The sequence below is a fragment of the Crassostrea angulata genome, chromosome 6 (assembly GCF_025612915.1).
Source record: "Crassostrea angulata isolate pt1a10 chromosome 6, ASM2561291v2, whole genome shotgun sequence".
Lineage (NCBI taxonomy): Eukaryota > Metazoa > Mollusca > Bivalvia > Ostreida > Ostreidae > Magallana > Magallana angulata.
The window spans coordinates 38722168-38736157 of record NC_069116.1 but is presented as its reverse complement, the minus strand read 5'-3'; the positions used below and the strand labels follow the sequence as shown (position 1 = coordinate 38736157).

At 33.9% G+C, this 13990-nt stretch overlaps 1 protein-coding gene and 1 non-coding gene across 2 annotated transcripts in view; one reads left to right on the top strand and one right to left on the bottom strand.

Moving 5' to 3' along the window:
- The window catches only part of LOC128189103 (5-oxoprolinase-like), a 34301-nt gene extending 20329 nt beyond the window's left edge, over nt 1-13972 (bottom strand). The window contains exons 1-11 of the mRNA XM_052860566.1: nt 13855-13972; nt 9618-9784; nt 6154-6345; nt 5911-6036; nt 5696-5802; nt 5417-5532; nt 5114-5193; nt 3621-3673; nt 3236-3348; nt 2458-2546; nt 986-1103 (exon numbers count right to left, since the gene is read on the bottom strand). Of these exons, the coding sequence (XP_052716526.1) occupies nt 986-1103; nt 2458-2546; nt 3236-3348; nt 3621-3673; nt 5114-5193; nt 5417-5532; nt 5696-5802; nt 5911-6036; nt 6154-6345; nt 9618-9779 (1156 nt within the window). The 5' untranslated portion in view covers nt 9780-9784; nt 13855-13972. The remainder of the gene's footprint in view (nt 1-985; nt 1104-2457; nt 2547-3235; nt 3349-3620; nt 3674-5113; nt 5194-5416; nt 5533-5695; nt 5803-5910; nt 6037-6153; nt 6346-9617; nt 9785-13854) is intronic.
- On the top strand, nt 7111-7183 carry Trnat-ggu (transfer RNA threonine (anticodon GGU)). Its single transcript has one exon. It is a non-coding gene; the product is annotated as a tRNA-Thr (tRNA).
- Nucleotides 13973-13990: the final 18 nt, after the last annotated feature.

Here is a 13990-nt window from a genome sequence, read left to right as displayed (position 1 = left end):
TGATACACGATACAATATGATACAATGTAATATATTAATATGCTGCTTGTATGAACTTTTGATACTTAAAAATTATTTAGGTCAGATCTAACTTATGAGGATCTGGTTGCCAAATATCAATCGTCATTAAATTATAAAACTATAAGGACTAGAAAAATGATTCATGCTCATAAAGCTTAAGTCAGACTTTTACATCATCGATGGGCTAAATACATTCAAATAAAAGAAAATGAGACATAGTACGGCAGGAGACAAGGAATCAATATGCTGAACATCATTCTACGTCATTTTCTTCACTTTTTTTAATAGTACATATATTACCGTACTAAGTATAGGCCATACACCTTACATTCTTCTTTTTATATAAGTGTCACAAAATTTGTGAAAATGGGTTAAATACATGTACATGTACGTAAACTTTATATTTGTGTCAGTCATTTATTGTATGTGATTCAAAGGTTTCTAACAGCATCAATATTGGATATAATTTCTGGCTATTGTATTTTGAGTGATCGCGAAAAAAATGAAAATTAGATCATCATGAAAATAAATGGATACATGGTACAGGGCCCGCAATGTTACTTTTCACAATGCTATCCTATCGTATCGTGTATCGTGAATCAATCCTACCGTTATCGTGGATGTATACTGTCCTATCGTGCGTGAATCCTCTCCTATCATTTATCTTGTAAATAATCACATTGCAAGTACTGTAAATATGTAACTTTTTAAAATATCAAATAACATTTTTTTGGCAATACATCTTATTTAATGAATGACAAACACAGAATAGACATTACCGTAGGCTAAATTATGTTGGTTAAAGACAATTTAATTTAATTCTAGTACATGTATATACACATCTAGAACCATAATGCCTTTACATACACAGAATTATACCAGCATAGTACATGTACATGAAATACATGTAAATTGAGAGTGCGTATATATGGCCTTGGCTATAAGGGTAGTGACAGGGGTATACCTTTCTTGTAGCATGCAGGGCCAGGGTCGGCTCCTGCTGATTCAGGGCCAACCACAAACATCCCCGCCCGGAAAAAAAGCATGGATCCACCTCCAGCTGCCACTGTATTTATGTCCAGCTAAAAAAAGGGCAAGTTAAAGAGCTATAGTTCATGTGACTTTATATATCATACATGTGTTCACTTTCGACTATAAGAAAACATTTATATTTGTTGATGAAACTGTGATCCAAAAATATATGTATAACATAACATATTATCTATCAATGTATCAACTGAAAATACCTGTAGTATTCAAAACGATTTGCAACAAAAAATTGTATGGAAGGTATGAGTTACAGTCAATTAGTTGTTGAAATCATTGATTCTGTTTTTCAATCCATTTCATGCACTGTGCAAAATATCCCTCAACAGTAAAACTCGATCATTTAGTACCATATAACTCGGATACAGTCAAATCAAAGATACAGGTAAATAATGTTTTGTGGGGTCTTAATTTACAAAAAATTCTGAAACTTAAAAAAATTAACACGATGTATGAATTATTGGGTCAACAATACTTGTTCACAGCCTTTGATTTGTAACTTATTTAATACCTTTACCCAAAATATCCAACAATTTCTCAGTTTGTACAAAATCTAGGTAAAAACAAGAATATCCATGCAAACATGCTAATGTAAACATGACTATGCAATATTCAAAAATTTTTCTACAGTTAAAGATTATTACAGTGAACATATACGCCTAAAAAATGTACACTAACCAGTACACTGAGGTCAATAACATTCCCCTTTTCCTCAAAGTTTACTACACTCTTGAAGTTATTTTGAATTGTGTTAGCAACAATTCAAATCAATACATCCCTTGGCATTGGCTTTTAACCATGTTTTACTTATATTCCTTTCTAATTTCAAATTTTCCATGTCACTCAGTCAAAATTGACTAAATGGAACCTCAAATCATATTTTTCATGAATACAGATATTAAGGTTTATTTTTTGAAGGAGACTATATTGTTTCAATTTTCTTTTACTACCTAGCTGCAGTCACATGTACATGCAGTAAAAAATGTGCATGTCAAAGAGGCTGGATGGTCAACAGATTACCAATCAGATATGGCTTAATTAATAATTAAGAGGGCTTGATGGTTGTGGCCATTTTTAGATTGTTTTGATCTCCTTGAGAAAAAGAGTTCTATATAAAATGTAGGAAAATACTCAAAAAAAGAAATATTTATGAAATTTTTCTTTATTAAATATAAGATTACAGCTAAACAAATTTTAGGTTGATCGGATGGTCCTTAAAATGGTATATGTGATATTTTTGGCCATTTCCTATTAGCTAGTAAAGGAAAATCTCAAATCTCTTCGACTCAGATTCTGAATAATCTTTAATATAGCGTTCTTCATCTAAAGGAGATTGATAAAGTCTGAAAATGGCCATGATCATCCAGCCCTTTTAAACTGGGGTCAAACCTGAGGGGCCTGAATGGTCACTCCTGCGGTGGTGGTCTCAAACACGTGCTCGTACTGACCAGCATATCGGCTCACGTCTGTAGAAGTACCTACAATGAACACGCCAGTCTCTGTCTCAATCAAAGGTCAGTAAACATTGAAGCCAGCAACTGAATTTTTAATCAAAGTGTCATGACTATCAAAGTAACCTACTGTTTACCCTCGCCTGAACTAAATTATTTGTTGTCAGAGTTAAGTGATCTAGTTTGATAACAAAGCAATCAATACGTCCACAAAAAAAGTTTCATAACTGCATGTCAACAATTTCCTAAAAATTATTCATGATTAGAATTTTATGGGTTTTTGGATTTATACCCGAGTGTCTAAAAAGTCCTTGCTTATATGATATTCTAAAGTATAGTTTAAAATACAAGTTTATGGTTGAAAATTCGAATACAATAATTATGAAGTGTGTTAGATAAATAAGTTATCAATATTTTTGAAAAAGTTTGAAAAGTCATACCCTGAATTTCTTCTGCAATGTTTTTATATAATTCCAAACATATAATTCTCTAATGTAGATCTTGTTAAATTAAATAGAATTAGATAGAGCTAAAAATTGGAAGAGCTATTGAAAATAGCATAGTTTTAATTCATTTACTTAATTGATCGGAAAAAAGGCACAAAATTGGGTCTAGCATGTAAATATTTCTATATTTTTTAATAAATTCAAGACAGGACTGGTATAACATGATAGCATTCCAATGCAATCTTCAATATCAACTAATCAATTATATACCTCCCATGTCAAAACCAATGACAGCCTGTTTGGTGTCCTGGTTATATGTTGTCAGAGCATAGCCTACCACGCCTCCCGCTGGACCAGACAGAATTGCTCTGGAGCCATTAAACCTGGAAAAATTATTTTAGGTGCACGTAAAGGCCATGTAGATCAGAAAGAGGTAAAGGGCGGATCTGGAGCCATTAAATCTGGAAAAATTAATCGTTCATGCACTCAATGGCCTGAAGATCAGAGAGAAGGAGAAGGGGGGGGGGGGGGGGGTAGATGTAAGTTTTTGGTTCATATTGGTGATGGTATTAATTAAGGTAACTAATATAGAGTATAATAAATTGGAGATTTGTGCAACAGAAAACAGTAAGCAAAATACGAATTAATAACTCACTTATTCACAGGTGTTAGGCCTCCATCTGATTGCATGAATAGAACAGATGTGTTCTGAAATTATATATACAGGAAAATTTTCTGAAAAAACATTCTCAGTTATTGTTAGTTCCTTATTTTAAGCGAGTACTTATTTACACAATTCCGCCATTTTGTATCAAATCGCGAGAATATAAAATCGCGATCACCAGTTTTTGTTATAATTTCCTATAGTTTACAACTGTCTAAAATATAAAAGCCAGATTTTAATATTTGCGAGGTTTGCCTCTCGCGATTTTACGCGGAAATTAATTCCTTGTGTTTAATTAGGAATTTACAGTATCTTTAATTTTTATCACAAAGAATGAAGTACATGTATTTCAAAACATTGCCGATCAATTTTTAAGTCTTTTTTTTCCCATTCTCCATTAACTTATCATGCTCAACGGTGTGAATGTTGGGGCCAGATTGTTATAGATAAGTTTAAAAATCTTTGATTTTAAACTTTTAATATAACAGGTTAACGATTTAAAATTTACAAGCTGCTATTAGAACTTAAGTTTAATTTTTTTTCTCTCAGATTAATTACGCAATTGAGTTTGTAACAAAAAAAGAGGAAATAACCAAACAAACGGAGATGCTTTCATTTGACAAAAATGTTAATCCTCTTGACGCTAGTCTTTGATATCTTCTTAAGTTGATCTCCAGGCAAATTAAATAATTGTTGGACAATAGAAGTGTGAAATTATCGTAACAGCTATATGTGTGAATGTTTACTTTTCTGGCATGCCATTACTATCCCTTTGTCATAAAAAAGCAATGCCTGTCAAAAAAAAAAATAATTGTAAAAGAGAATGGTTTAAGATCTGGAAGAGAACGGTTGAGCTAGCTGTGCTGGAACCCCGCACGTTAGCATAAAGTGATATGTTGGGCTAACTGTGCTGGAACCCCGCACGTTAGTGGAGTGTGTGTGATATCGGGCTAGCTGTGCTGGATTTCCGCACGTTAGTGTCGATTTTGTACAAAGAATTATATCGGACTGTCCGTGCTGGAATCTCCGCACGTTATCAGGTTGTTATCTCGGAACTCCGAGAATCGGTTTTCATTGGAATACCATATACCGTTATTTCATCAACTTGAATACAACTTGTTGAACTTTTGTTTCGTTTTGGAGTTTTTATTCAGCGTAAACTTGAGCGAGTGTAACGAATTGAGCTTTCCCCTGAATTCACCATATGGATTTTAAGAACTTTTACATTACAATTTACAGTCTTGAATACAAATCAAATACAAGATACGTTCGTGAAAGTTGGGTAGTATTTTTAGTAGAAAGCCGATTGGCATGCTACCGGGCTAACCGCAACTTCACGGAAAATTCGCGATAGGAATTTTACACTTAAAATTCATTGGTGAAAATAGCACTAAGGGGGCTAGGTGGCATGTTGCGATGCTCACTTCGTCTGCCAATCACAGCAAAAGGAAAATCATTTAAATAATGAAAAAAAAAAATCTAACCTGAATGTTGTCTTTAAAACCAGAGGCAAATCCAGCTACATATTTCTTTATTTGTGGTGTTAAATAAGCATCAGCACAAGCTGAAATGTAAATATAGTAAATTTTAAAAAGTAAGGACTAGATAATATACCGTTATATACAAATGTATTGTCGACCATGTTTTTTGCCTTCAATCATCATTTTGTTTCGCATTTCATGCTTAAATATAAGTTGGTGTTGTGAGGGAAATAGAGGTTCCTAGAAATCTCGATGAGAGTTTTCAATTGATTATTTTTTAAGGATAATTACAGCCAGTGCATTTACCTGTGTAACCTCTGGGAACCACTCTCACCATAGACATGACTTCCGAGGACAGCGACACCTGATGGAAGCCCATCTCTAGTGCAATCCTGCCCACTTTTTTTTCATGCTCGGCATATCTGAAACACAGGAAAAATACACGTACTGGTCTATGTGTGAATTCCAATCAAAATTTTTAATTAACTACATCCTTTTTCTATCTTTCATAATTAATATGATTCATGGGTAGAGAGTAAGGTGTTCGTATCATGTAATGTCAATGAGGCATGCATACTAACTCACGTGTAAGAGTGAAGTAAAACTACAGCAAGGCTTTGGATTCCCTTGTCTAACAGCTTTTGTAAATCTTCTCTCAACTTTTCTGTGTTCACCTTCTCCCATATTTCCAACTGCAAAACAACAAGCAATGAACAGTCAATTGGTAGTCAAATCAATTTTTTTTTAAATTAATGAATATATGCATATCACTTTTTCCCAATATAATTTATTACCCTGACCTTTTCACCAGTGACCCCAGTGACCTGGTCACATGACTTGTTGATTTCACATTTGTCTTGCTTGAAGACTAATCTCTCTTCCACTTCTATTACTTCACTGTAGAGCTGATCAGGGGCTGAGATCTCCTGTTAAAAGGTTAAAAAGAGTACACAAAATTCCTTTAGAATTTTTATTTTGCTCTAAGACTTATATAGCTCAATGGAGAAGTAAAACAAAAATCTATATCATGAAAATGTACATACAAGATCAAATATCTGGGGTCTAGCTTGGTTCCCTATGTACAACAGATCCTTGAATCCCTTGGTGATAGCTAAAGCCATTGGTTCACCTTTTCGCTCCAACAGAGCATTGGTAGCAACTGTGGTGCCCATTCTTATCCAATCAATGTAGGATGTATCAATTGGTTTATCTGCACTCATCTTAATACCTGTTTCCTAATGATAAAAAAAGTACAAAAAATAAACCAGATAGTTCATATAATGTGCAAGTGAATATGTAGTAAGTTTATATCATTATACTCAGAGAGAGAGAGAGAGAGAGAGAGAGAGAGAGAGAGAGAGAGAGAGAGAGAGAGAGAGAGAGAGAGAGAGAGAGATGGAGAGAGAGAGACAGATGGAGGGAGAGAGAGAGACAGATGGAGGGAGAGAGAGAATTTTTTTCCTTTTTTTTGATCTAATTGAGATCAAAATGTAGATTCGTATATGGAACAAATTCACAAATATTCATTCCATTAAATACAATCAACTTATTATATGTAGCTCTTTATTCTGTGCCAAAATGAAAAGAAGCAAAACTTGCCAATGGGGTTTTTTTTCAGAGCACAGTTTGGGTAAGCAATGTTGGGTAAGTAATCCTCCAAAGTTAGAGGAAAAAAATCTAACCTCCAAAAATGGAGGTTACCTAGACCAGAAAGGGGGAGGTAAGTTGTTATGGTATTATAAAATTGCAAAACAGGCAATCTATACCTTTGCTGCAACTAGTATAAAAAAAATCTAGTCCTATTTTCAGTTTTTTCAGTCATGATTGGCTCATATAAAATTTTTGTTTTAGTTTTTTAGACTTAATTGTTTTCTTGATTCTTTGTATCTGTCTTATGACTATCATTTCTCTCCAAATTTAATATCTGCAGTCATGATTGAATAGATTCATAATTTATGTCACCGGGTTCACAGGTGTGTGACTGTCAGTCAATACATCGGGTCTCAATAGCTCAGTGGTTAGAGTGCTGGCATGGTACGCCAGAGGCCCTGGGTTTGAGTCCTGGTTGAGACTTGACTTTTAGTTTAGTTTAGTTTGAACATATTTTATTGTATAAACATATACAAATGGTTCGAACACAAGTTCTTACAACTTACGAGGTTCTTACCAAGTATAACAATTTACAACTGTATAGTAGTTTACAATGGAAAGTACATAGAAATGGATATTACTAATATAGTTAAGTTATTGAACAAACGTACATGTATAAAAAGTTCTGTTTAGGCAGTAAAATTGAAGTTACACGAATCTGCCACAATCTCTTATAAATCTCTGAACAGCTAAAAAAATATGTTGGTTTAAATTGACACTCAAAGATTCGTCTCCCCACAAAAGTAAATGACAATTAATAATATTAATTTGATTTAAGTTCAAAAGGTTTGAAAACAATTCATTTCGTGCATTGATATAATTTTTACAACCAAAAAACAAATGATAAGAATCTTCTGGTAATCCGCATTGGCAATTAGGGCTTTCAATAATATTTTTTCTGAAAAGGTCGAAGTTTAAGATACAGTTATGTCTAAGTTTTGTGTGTATGATGTTAAGTCGTCTCTTGCCGAAGCAAAAATAGGACGGAGGTTTAATTTGGTTTAATTGAATACTGCTTTTGAAACTTGTAAAGGAGGAATTGTTTCTGATAAGTAAACTTAAACTATTCCATTTATTGATCGTGTCAGGAACAAACGATTTCTTGAATATTTCTAGTCTACATTTTGGAATAGTATAGTCTTCTCTATTACGTGTATTGTAATTCGATTCTAAAGTCCTGATAGAAGGGAAGATTTCTTTTAAATAATCCGGTACCAAATTATTATGAATTTTATACATTGTGCTCAATTTAGTTAATTTTCGTCTCTCGGAAAGAGGCGTCCAACCTGTTTCTAAATAAAGGGACTCTCTTGAAGATAATATGGGTAAGCCAGTGATGATTCTTGCTGCACAGAGTTGAACTTTTTCTAATTTTTCGACATCTTGTAACGAACAACCATCCCAAACAACAGAGCAGTATTCAATTAAAGGTCGAATAAAAGTCATGTACATTTTTGATAAAGTATTTCTTCCTATGCTAAATTTGAGCTTCTTCAACAAGCCAAGTCTTTGGTATGCATTTTTAACAATATTATCGATATACTCTGACCAGCAAAGGTTCTGACAAAAAAGTAATCCTAAGTGTTTATGTGATGAAACATATTCTAATCGACTATTTTGGAATTGGAGTTTGGGAGAGTAAAAATTTGTTTTGAGTGTAAAAAATATTGCTTTTGTTTTGGATGGATTAAATTTTAACAGCCAAGTGGATGACCAGTTTTCTAGAACTTTCAGATCATGATTCAGGACATATTCAATATTGGCAACATTGTATGAAGAAGATTGTAAAGAGTTATCATCAGCGAACAGTCTACACAGTGAAAGCATATTTTCTGACACATCGTTAACATAAATCAAAAATAGAAGAGGGCCAAGAACTGAGCCCTGTGGTACACCAGCAATGACACCTCTACAGGAGGATAATATGTCCTTGTACATAACTTTTTGTTTACGATTACATAAGTAGCTTTCAAACCAATTAAGAATATTGCCACATATACCATATGTTTGTAATTTAAAAAGTAGACCTTTGTGCCACACTCTGTCAAAAGCTTTCGACAAATCCAAAAAAACCATGCAACAAAATTTCCCTTCATCTATAGCTTTAACAATACTGTGATATGTTTCTAGTAATTGATATAAAGTTGAGTGGCCAGGCAAAAAACCAGCTTGATATTTATAAAATAGGTTATTTTTAATAAAATAATTGTAGACATGTTTGAAAATAATTCTTTCCATAATTTTGCTAACACAGCTCAAAAGTGATACAGGTCTGTAGTTTGTTGCTACAGAAGGATCGTCCTTTTTAAAAAATGGTAAGACATGAGCAATTTTCCAATCATTTGGATACACATTATCAGTCAAAGATTTGTTGAATAACAAACATAGTGGTTTGGCGACAGATTGTAAAGTAGATTTTAACATTTTGTGACTTATTGCATCGGGACCAATGGCTTTGTTAACAGGGAGTATTTTTATTATATCAATAACTTCTTGCTCCTCAATGGTTACATTGTTTAATTTGTCATTACATATGTGATACAATTGAGGTAGTTGGCTTAAAGAGTCATCAACGTTTGAAACAGATGAAAAATATTTGTTTAATACATCAACTTTTTCTGTATCGGTAAAAGCAATATTAAATCCACCCGTATCAGACGTATACTGTATCGGTGGTATGTCTTTCGTTGGTTTTGCATGAAAAGCGTCTTTAATTAACTTCCAGTATAATTTGTTATTATTATTCGAGCTCGCGTCCGACAATTGTAAGTCAATACTATCATAATAATTACAAAGTGCATGTTTTTTTACATTGACTTGACTTTTCACCACCTGTGACATTTATAAAGAATTTTACCTGTTCTAAAATGCGTCTTATGCCTTCTCTAGGTGCATCTTTATAATTCTGAGGATCCACAGATAGAAGTTTCATGACTTTAATTTTCCCCCCTGGGCACCTTGCCCATATGTCTGTAAAAGTTCCTCCTCTGTCTATTGCAAACTGAAATTCTTCCTTCATTGTTCCTATGAAAAAGAGAATTGAAATCATATGATATAGATCGGCACACAAGTACCATACATAAAAATCTTATGATGTATGTCCTTATCGATAACATTAGGATTTAAAGCAATTTTATTTTGTAACAAAAGCAGGCTTTCTGACGTGCAATTGAATTCTGCAAGTAACTTAAACATTTATACGATAAATACCGGTACTAAAATTAATCATTAGATTTTAATTGTCTGAACTAATACATGTATATCTGTACTAAGGAATATGAAGCTAACCAATTTTGATACTGAACGACAATACTACACATTACATTTCGATTGGTGTTCTATTTAGCTCTTTTGGCTTCCACAAAGTAAATCAAGTATAATTCTACTAATTTGGGTAGTCAGAAATTCAAATCCATGGCAAAGAGAGGCTAAAACTAAATCAAGCATAATTCTGCTAAATAGGGTAGTCATAAATTCAAATCCATGCTAACTTGCTGAAAAATCAATTTCCACCCAATATCTTACATGCTAAAAAATATGTCAACTTAATGTATAATAATTCTAAAAGTATCGATCTCTTTGATTGGCCAACGTAGTCATGTGATAATTAGGTAAACCAAACCTCTTGTCTTACTGGTAATAGAATAAAAACTTGATTCATCTCAGTAGCTAGGATTTTTCCATATCCACACCCTGTTTCAGCATGATACCAATATTGGGTAGAAGCTGCCAATGGACATGCAATGATCAAGGGCTGCAGGGATATTTGTTATTAATTGTCATCCCTGAGACTGAAATGTCACACTTTCATTGGTTTAAATATGACACATGACTGCCAGATATCTCTGTGTCTGTCTAGTGAGAATAAACATTCAATAATATGGCCAACACTTTGCCCACTCATCTCGACATATTTCATATAAATTATACAAAAACCATTTTCTGCAAGTTCCTAAAATATTTGGAGTAGTTGCCCTTTGAAATTGTCGTACATGTACTTTTAATCAAAGTAGCTGCCCTTTGAATTGACTTCACATTGTTCTGTCTAGAGCAGAAAAATGTACCGGTAAACTGTATTTCGCTATTCACCAGTTCGCTGCAACTTATTTTCACAACCAAACCTAGCTTATTCACATGGTACACCCTTGATTTGACATGGATGATGAATATATTTCCTAAACCAGATAAATCTGTTTTGCCATGTCCAGTCAAGGGTTTATTACATACACTTTCAAGATATGCCATTTGCGCATTTAATGCATTGTGATGTCACAATTAACGCATTGTGATGTCATGGGTTTTTTTAACCTCTTGCTCAAGTCGGGTGTATGGAAATTTACTCCAAACTTATTAGCCAATCAAATTTTGTGTTACAAGCTACATAGGAAATAATGATATTTGTCTACCTGACTTATACCTAAGACAGTGGGTGCCTGTGTGATTTTAGTTTTATTACATACTTAATAAAAACAGGTTTTTGCATTTCAATATAGCTTAATATTACTTTACAATACTGATCCTAATTAAACGCAAGGAATTAGTATCCATGTAAAATCGCAAGAAGCACAACTCGCAGATTTTAAAAGCTCGCTAAATTAATGGAAACTAAATGAAACTATGATAAAAATTTATCGTAAATCCGCAGAAAAATATGTTTCAGGTATAGTGACCTGCAATTGCGGAAATTCCTTCAGATTCATTAATCAATTGTTGTAAATTTATTTGGGCAGTTATCATTCTGAATATTTGTTGACATATTACTGCATGAATGCATGTGCAATATTTTTTATCAATTCACACCCTCCCTCAACTTTCACATCAACCATGCTGCAGCGTAAATAATGAAAATAGCATGTCACAGATTGTGAAAATCTCCATCCCGAAAACGCTTAAACGCTTGATTTCTAAATTTGTTTCTCAGAGGGTCTGTAAATGTAAATTTTCGAATATCGTTTAATGATCAAAGACAGAAAGGCCTATAGTTCATGATCAATGTATTTATTAAGTTTTTTATGCTTAAATTTAAACAAGGTGACATAAAATATGCGAGTGACCCGGAATTGGAGACGACCCGGAATTGGCGATTTCACTGTCAATCGCAACTTCTCTGGCCTTTCCAGCAGGCTTGGAAAAACACCTCGAATGTATTAACATTACTGGATGTTAGAATCTTATACAAAATGGAGTCGCATCCCATTGAAATAAGTATTGGCAAAACAGCCTTAGAGCTTGTAAGTCGCTTCTGTGGTATAGTTTAGGGTATATCATTGACTTTAATGAAGTCACATGTCAATAGATTGTAAAATGTGTTGCATTTATATCAAGTTTTGGGGGGGTTGTCATAAAATGGGGGGTTGTCATGGACGCCTATGTAATACATTCGAGGAGTTTTTCCGAGCCTGCCGGCTGCCGGAAAGGCCGAGAAGTTGCGATTGCTTCACTGTATTTGGTCCTCTGGCTATAATATAGGATGCGAACTGGCAACGGATCTGTATCATTCTTTATAGCGAGCGCAGCTCGCCGGCTCACAGCCCCGGCGCGAAGCAAGCTCTACCGGCAAGGCGTGTGTGAATAGAAAATTCGAACTAGTTGCACATTCATTCAACGGATTTTTTTGGCGTCAGTAAATCGGACCAGTAATGCATTGTTTTAATCGTCCCAGTAGTTCCATGTAATCATGGCAATTTTCACCACTTCACACTCTCACGAGAATCAGCAAAACAATAAAAACAATAACAATGTATGACCCTACTTATACGACATACAGTCAACGGTACCTCTAAAGTTCACCTGAGTACTCTCTCGATCAAAGAGAATCGAGTGACGTCATAAAGGTTTACACATTGATCCGATAGATTTTTTCGGCGTCAGTAAATTTTGACCCACAATTCATAGTTCCAATGGTTTCCAACCTCACGTTCTCGCGAGAATCAAAGTACAACTTTTGAGAAGCATATATAAGATGTGTAATTTTAAAAACATCATGCTTTTTTAAGAAATAAAACAGTACACTTCGCATACTTTTATTTTTCAGGGGAGTTTTAAATTAAGAGTCAGGCGACACTTAACTAACGTCTAACGTCAGCTTTGACGTCACAATAAGCACTGATAAGGGGAAATTACTCTAATTGAAGTTATTGTAAATCTGCTGAAATGACCATAATCCTCTCAAAATCTTGCAAAGGCTAAGCTAAAGAACAGCTGAAGAATGAGGACATTTCTTCAGATACAGGAAACAGTTGTAAATTGCACTCATTTGGATGAATGCTCACATTTATTTTATTCACTATAAGTATGGTAAATTCCTGGAACGTACACGTAGCATCGCCATTTTTAAAAGGGAGTGGGTGGGTGGATGGCAGCCTCATCATCCAAAAAATCTTTGCAAGCAAAAAGGAAAAAAAAATCATGAAAATTCTAATCCTTCAGCTCTTTAGCAGTTCAATGGTTTCTTCATTTTCACTTCCATTTATAACAGGGGGGGGGGGGGGGGGGGCACCATGTTCTTTTAATATGATAAGCAAATATTTTTAAGTGTAAATTAAAAAAAAATTATCAAACATTAATTTTCTTTTTAAAAGTGGAGGGGGCAAATCCATGCTAAGTCGATTTTCTATGTGTAAATTGGGAAGAAATGAAATATTATTTTTTTTAACATTGGGGGGGGGGGGGGAGCTCTATGATAAGTCAAGTTTTATATGTAGGTTTAAGAAAAAATATCTTCTGCAAAAAAGGGGGATGAACTGACGTTACAGTGACTTTAAAAGAGGAGATACAGTGCAATGAATATTCATATATTAAAATCTTTATTATTCAACAACATTGTATCTAAGATTAAACTACTGTTCTACTTATAAATAAATAAATTATAACAAATCTTATAAACTATGAATAATGAAAATTTACCGAAAAATATGTATGTTTTATTTTTTTGCATTCAAATTTTACGTTGTTAATTTTATTTTTATTGATTTATTATAATTCATTGTTTGATCACATGCTGCGCTCACCCAAACGGTCGCACCGTAAAACATATTAAATGCTGCGCTTGCCCTAACGGTCGCACTAAAAGACATATCATATCTGAATCTGACCTGAGCGCCTCTCCTTCTATCCTATAAACAATGCGTTGTTATATATGCAAATGATTCTCAGTAGAATGAAGAATACTGGACTTTTCGTCCGTCACCAAATTAGCAGGATATAGCACACGGTCGGTAAATAGAACAT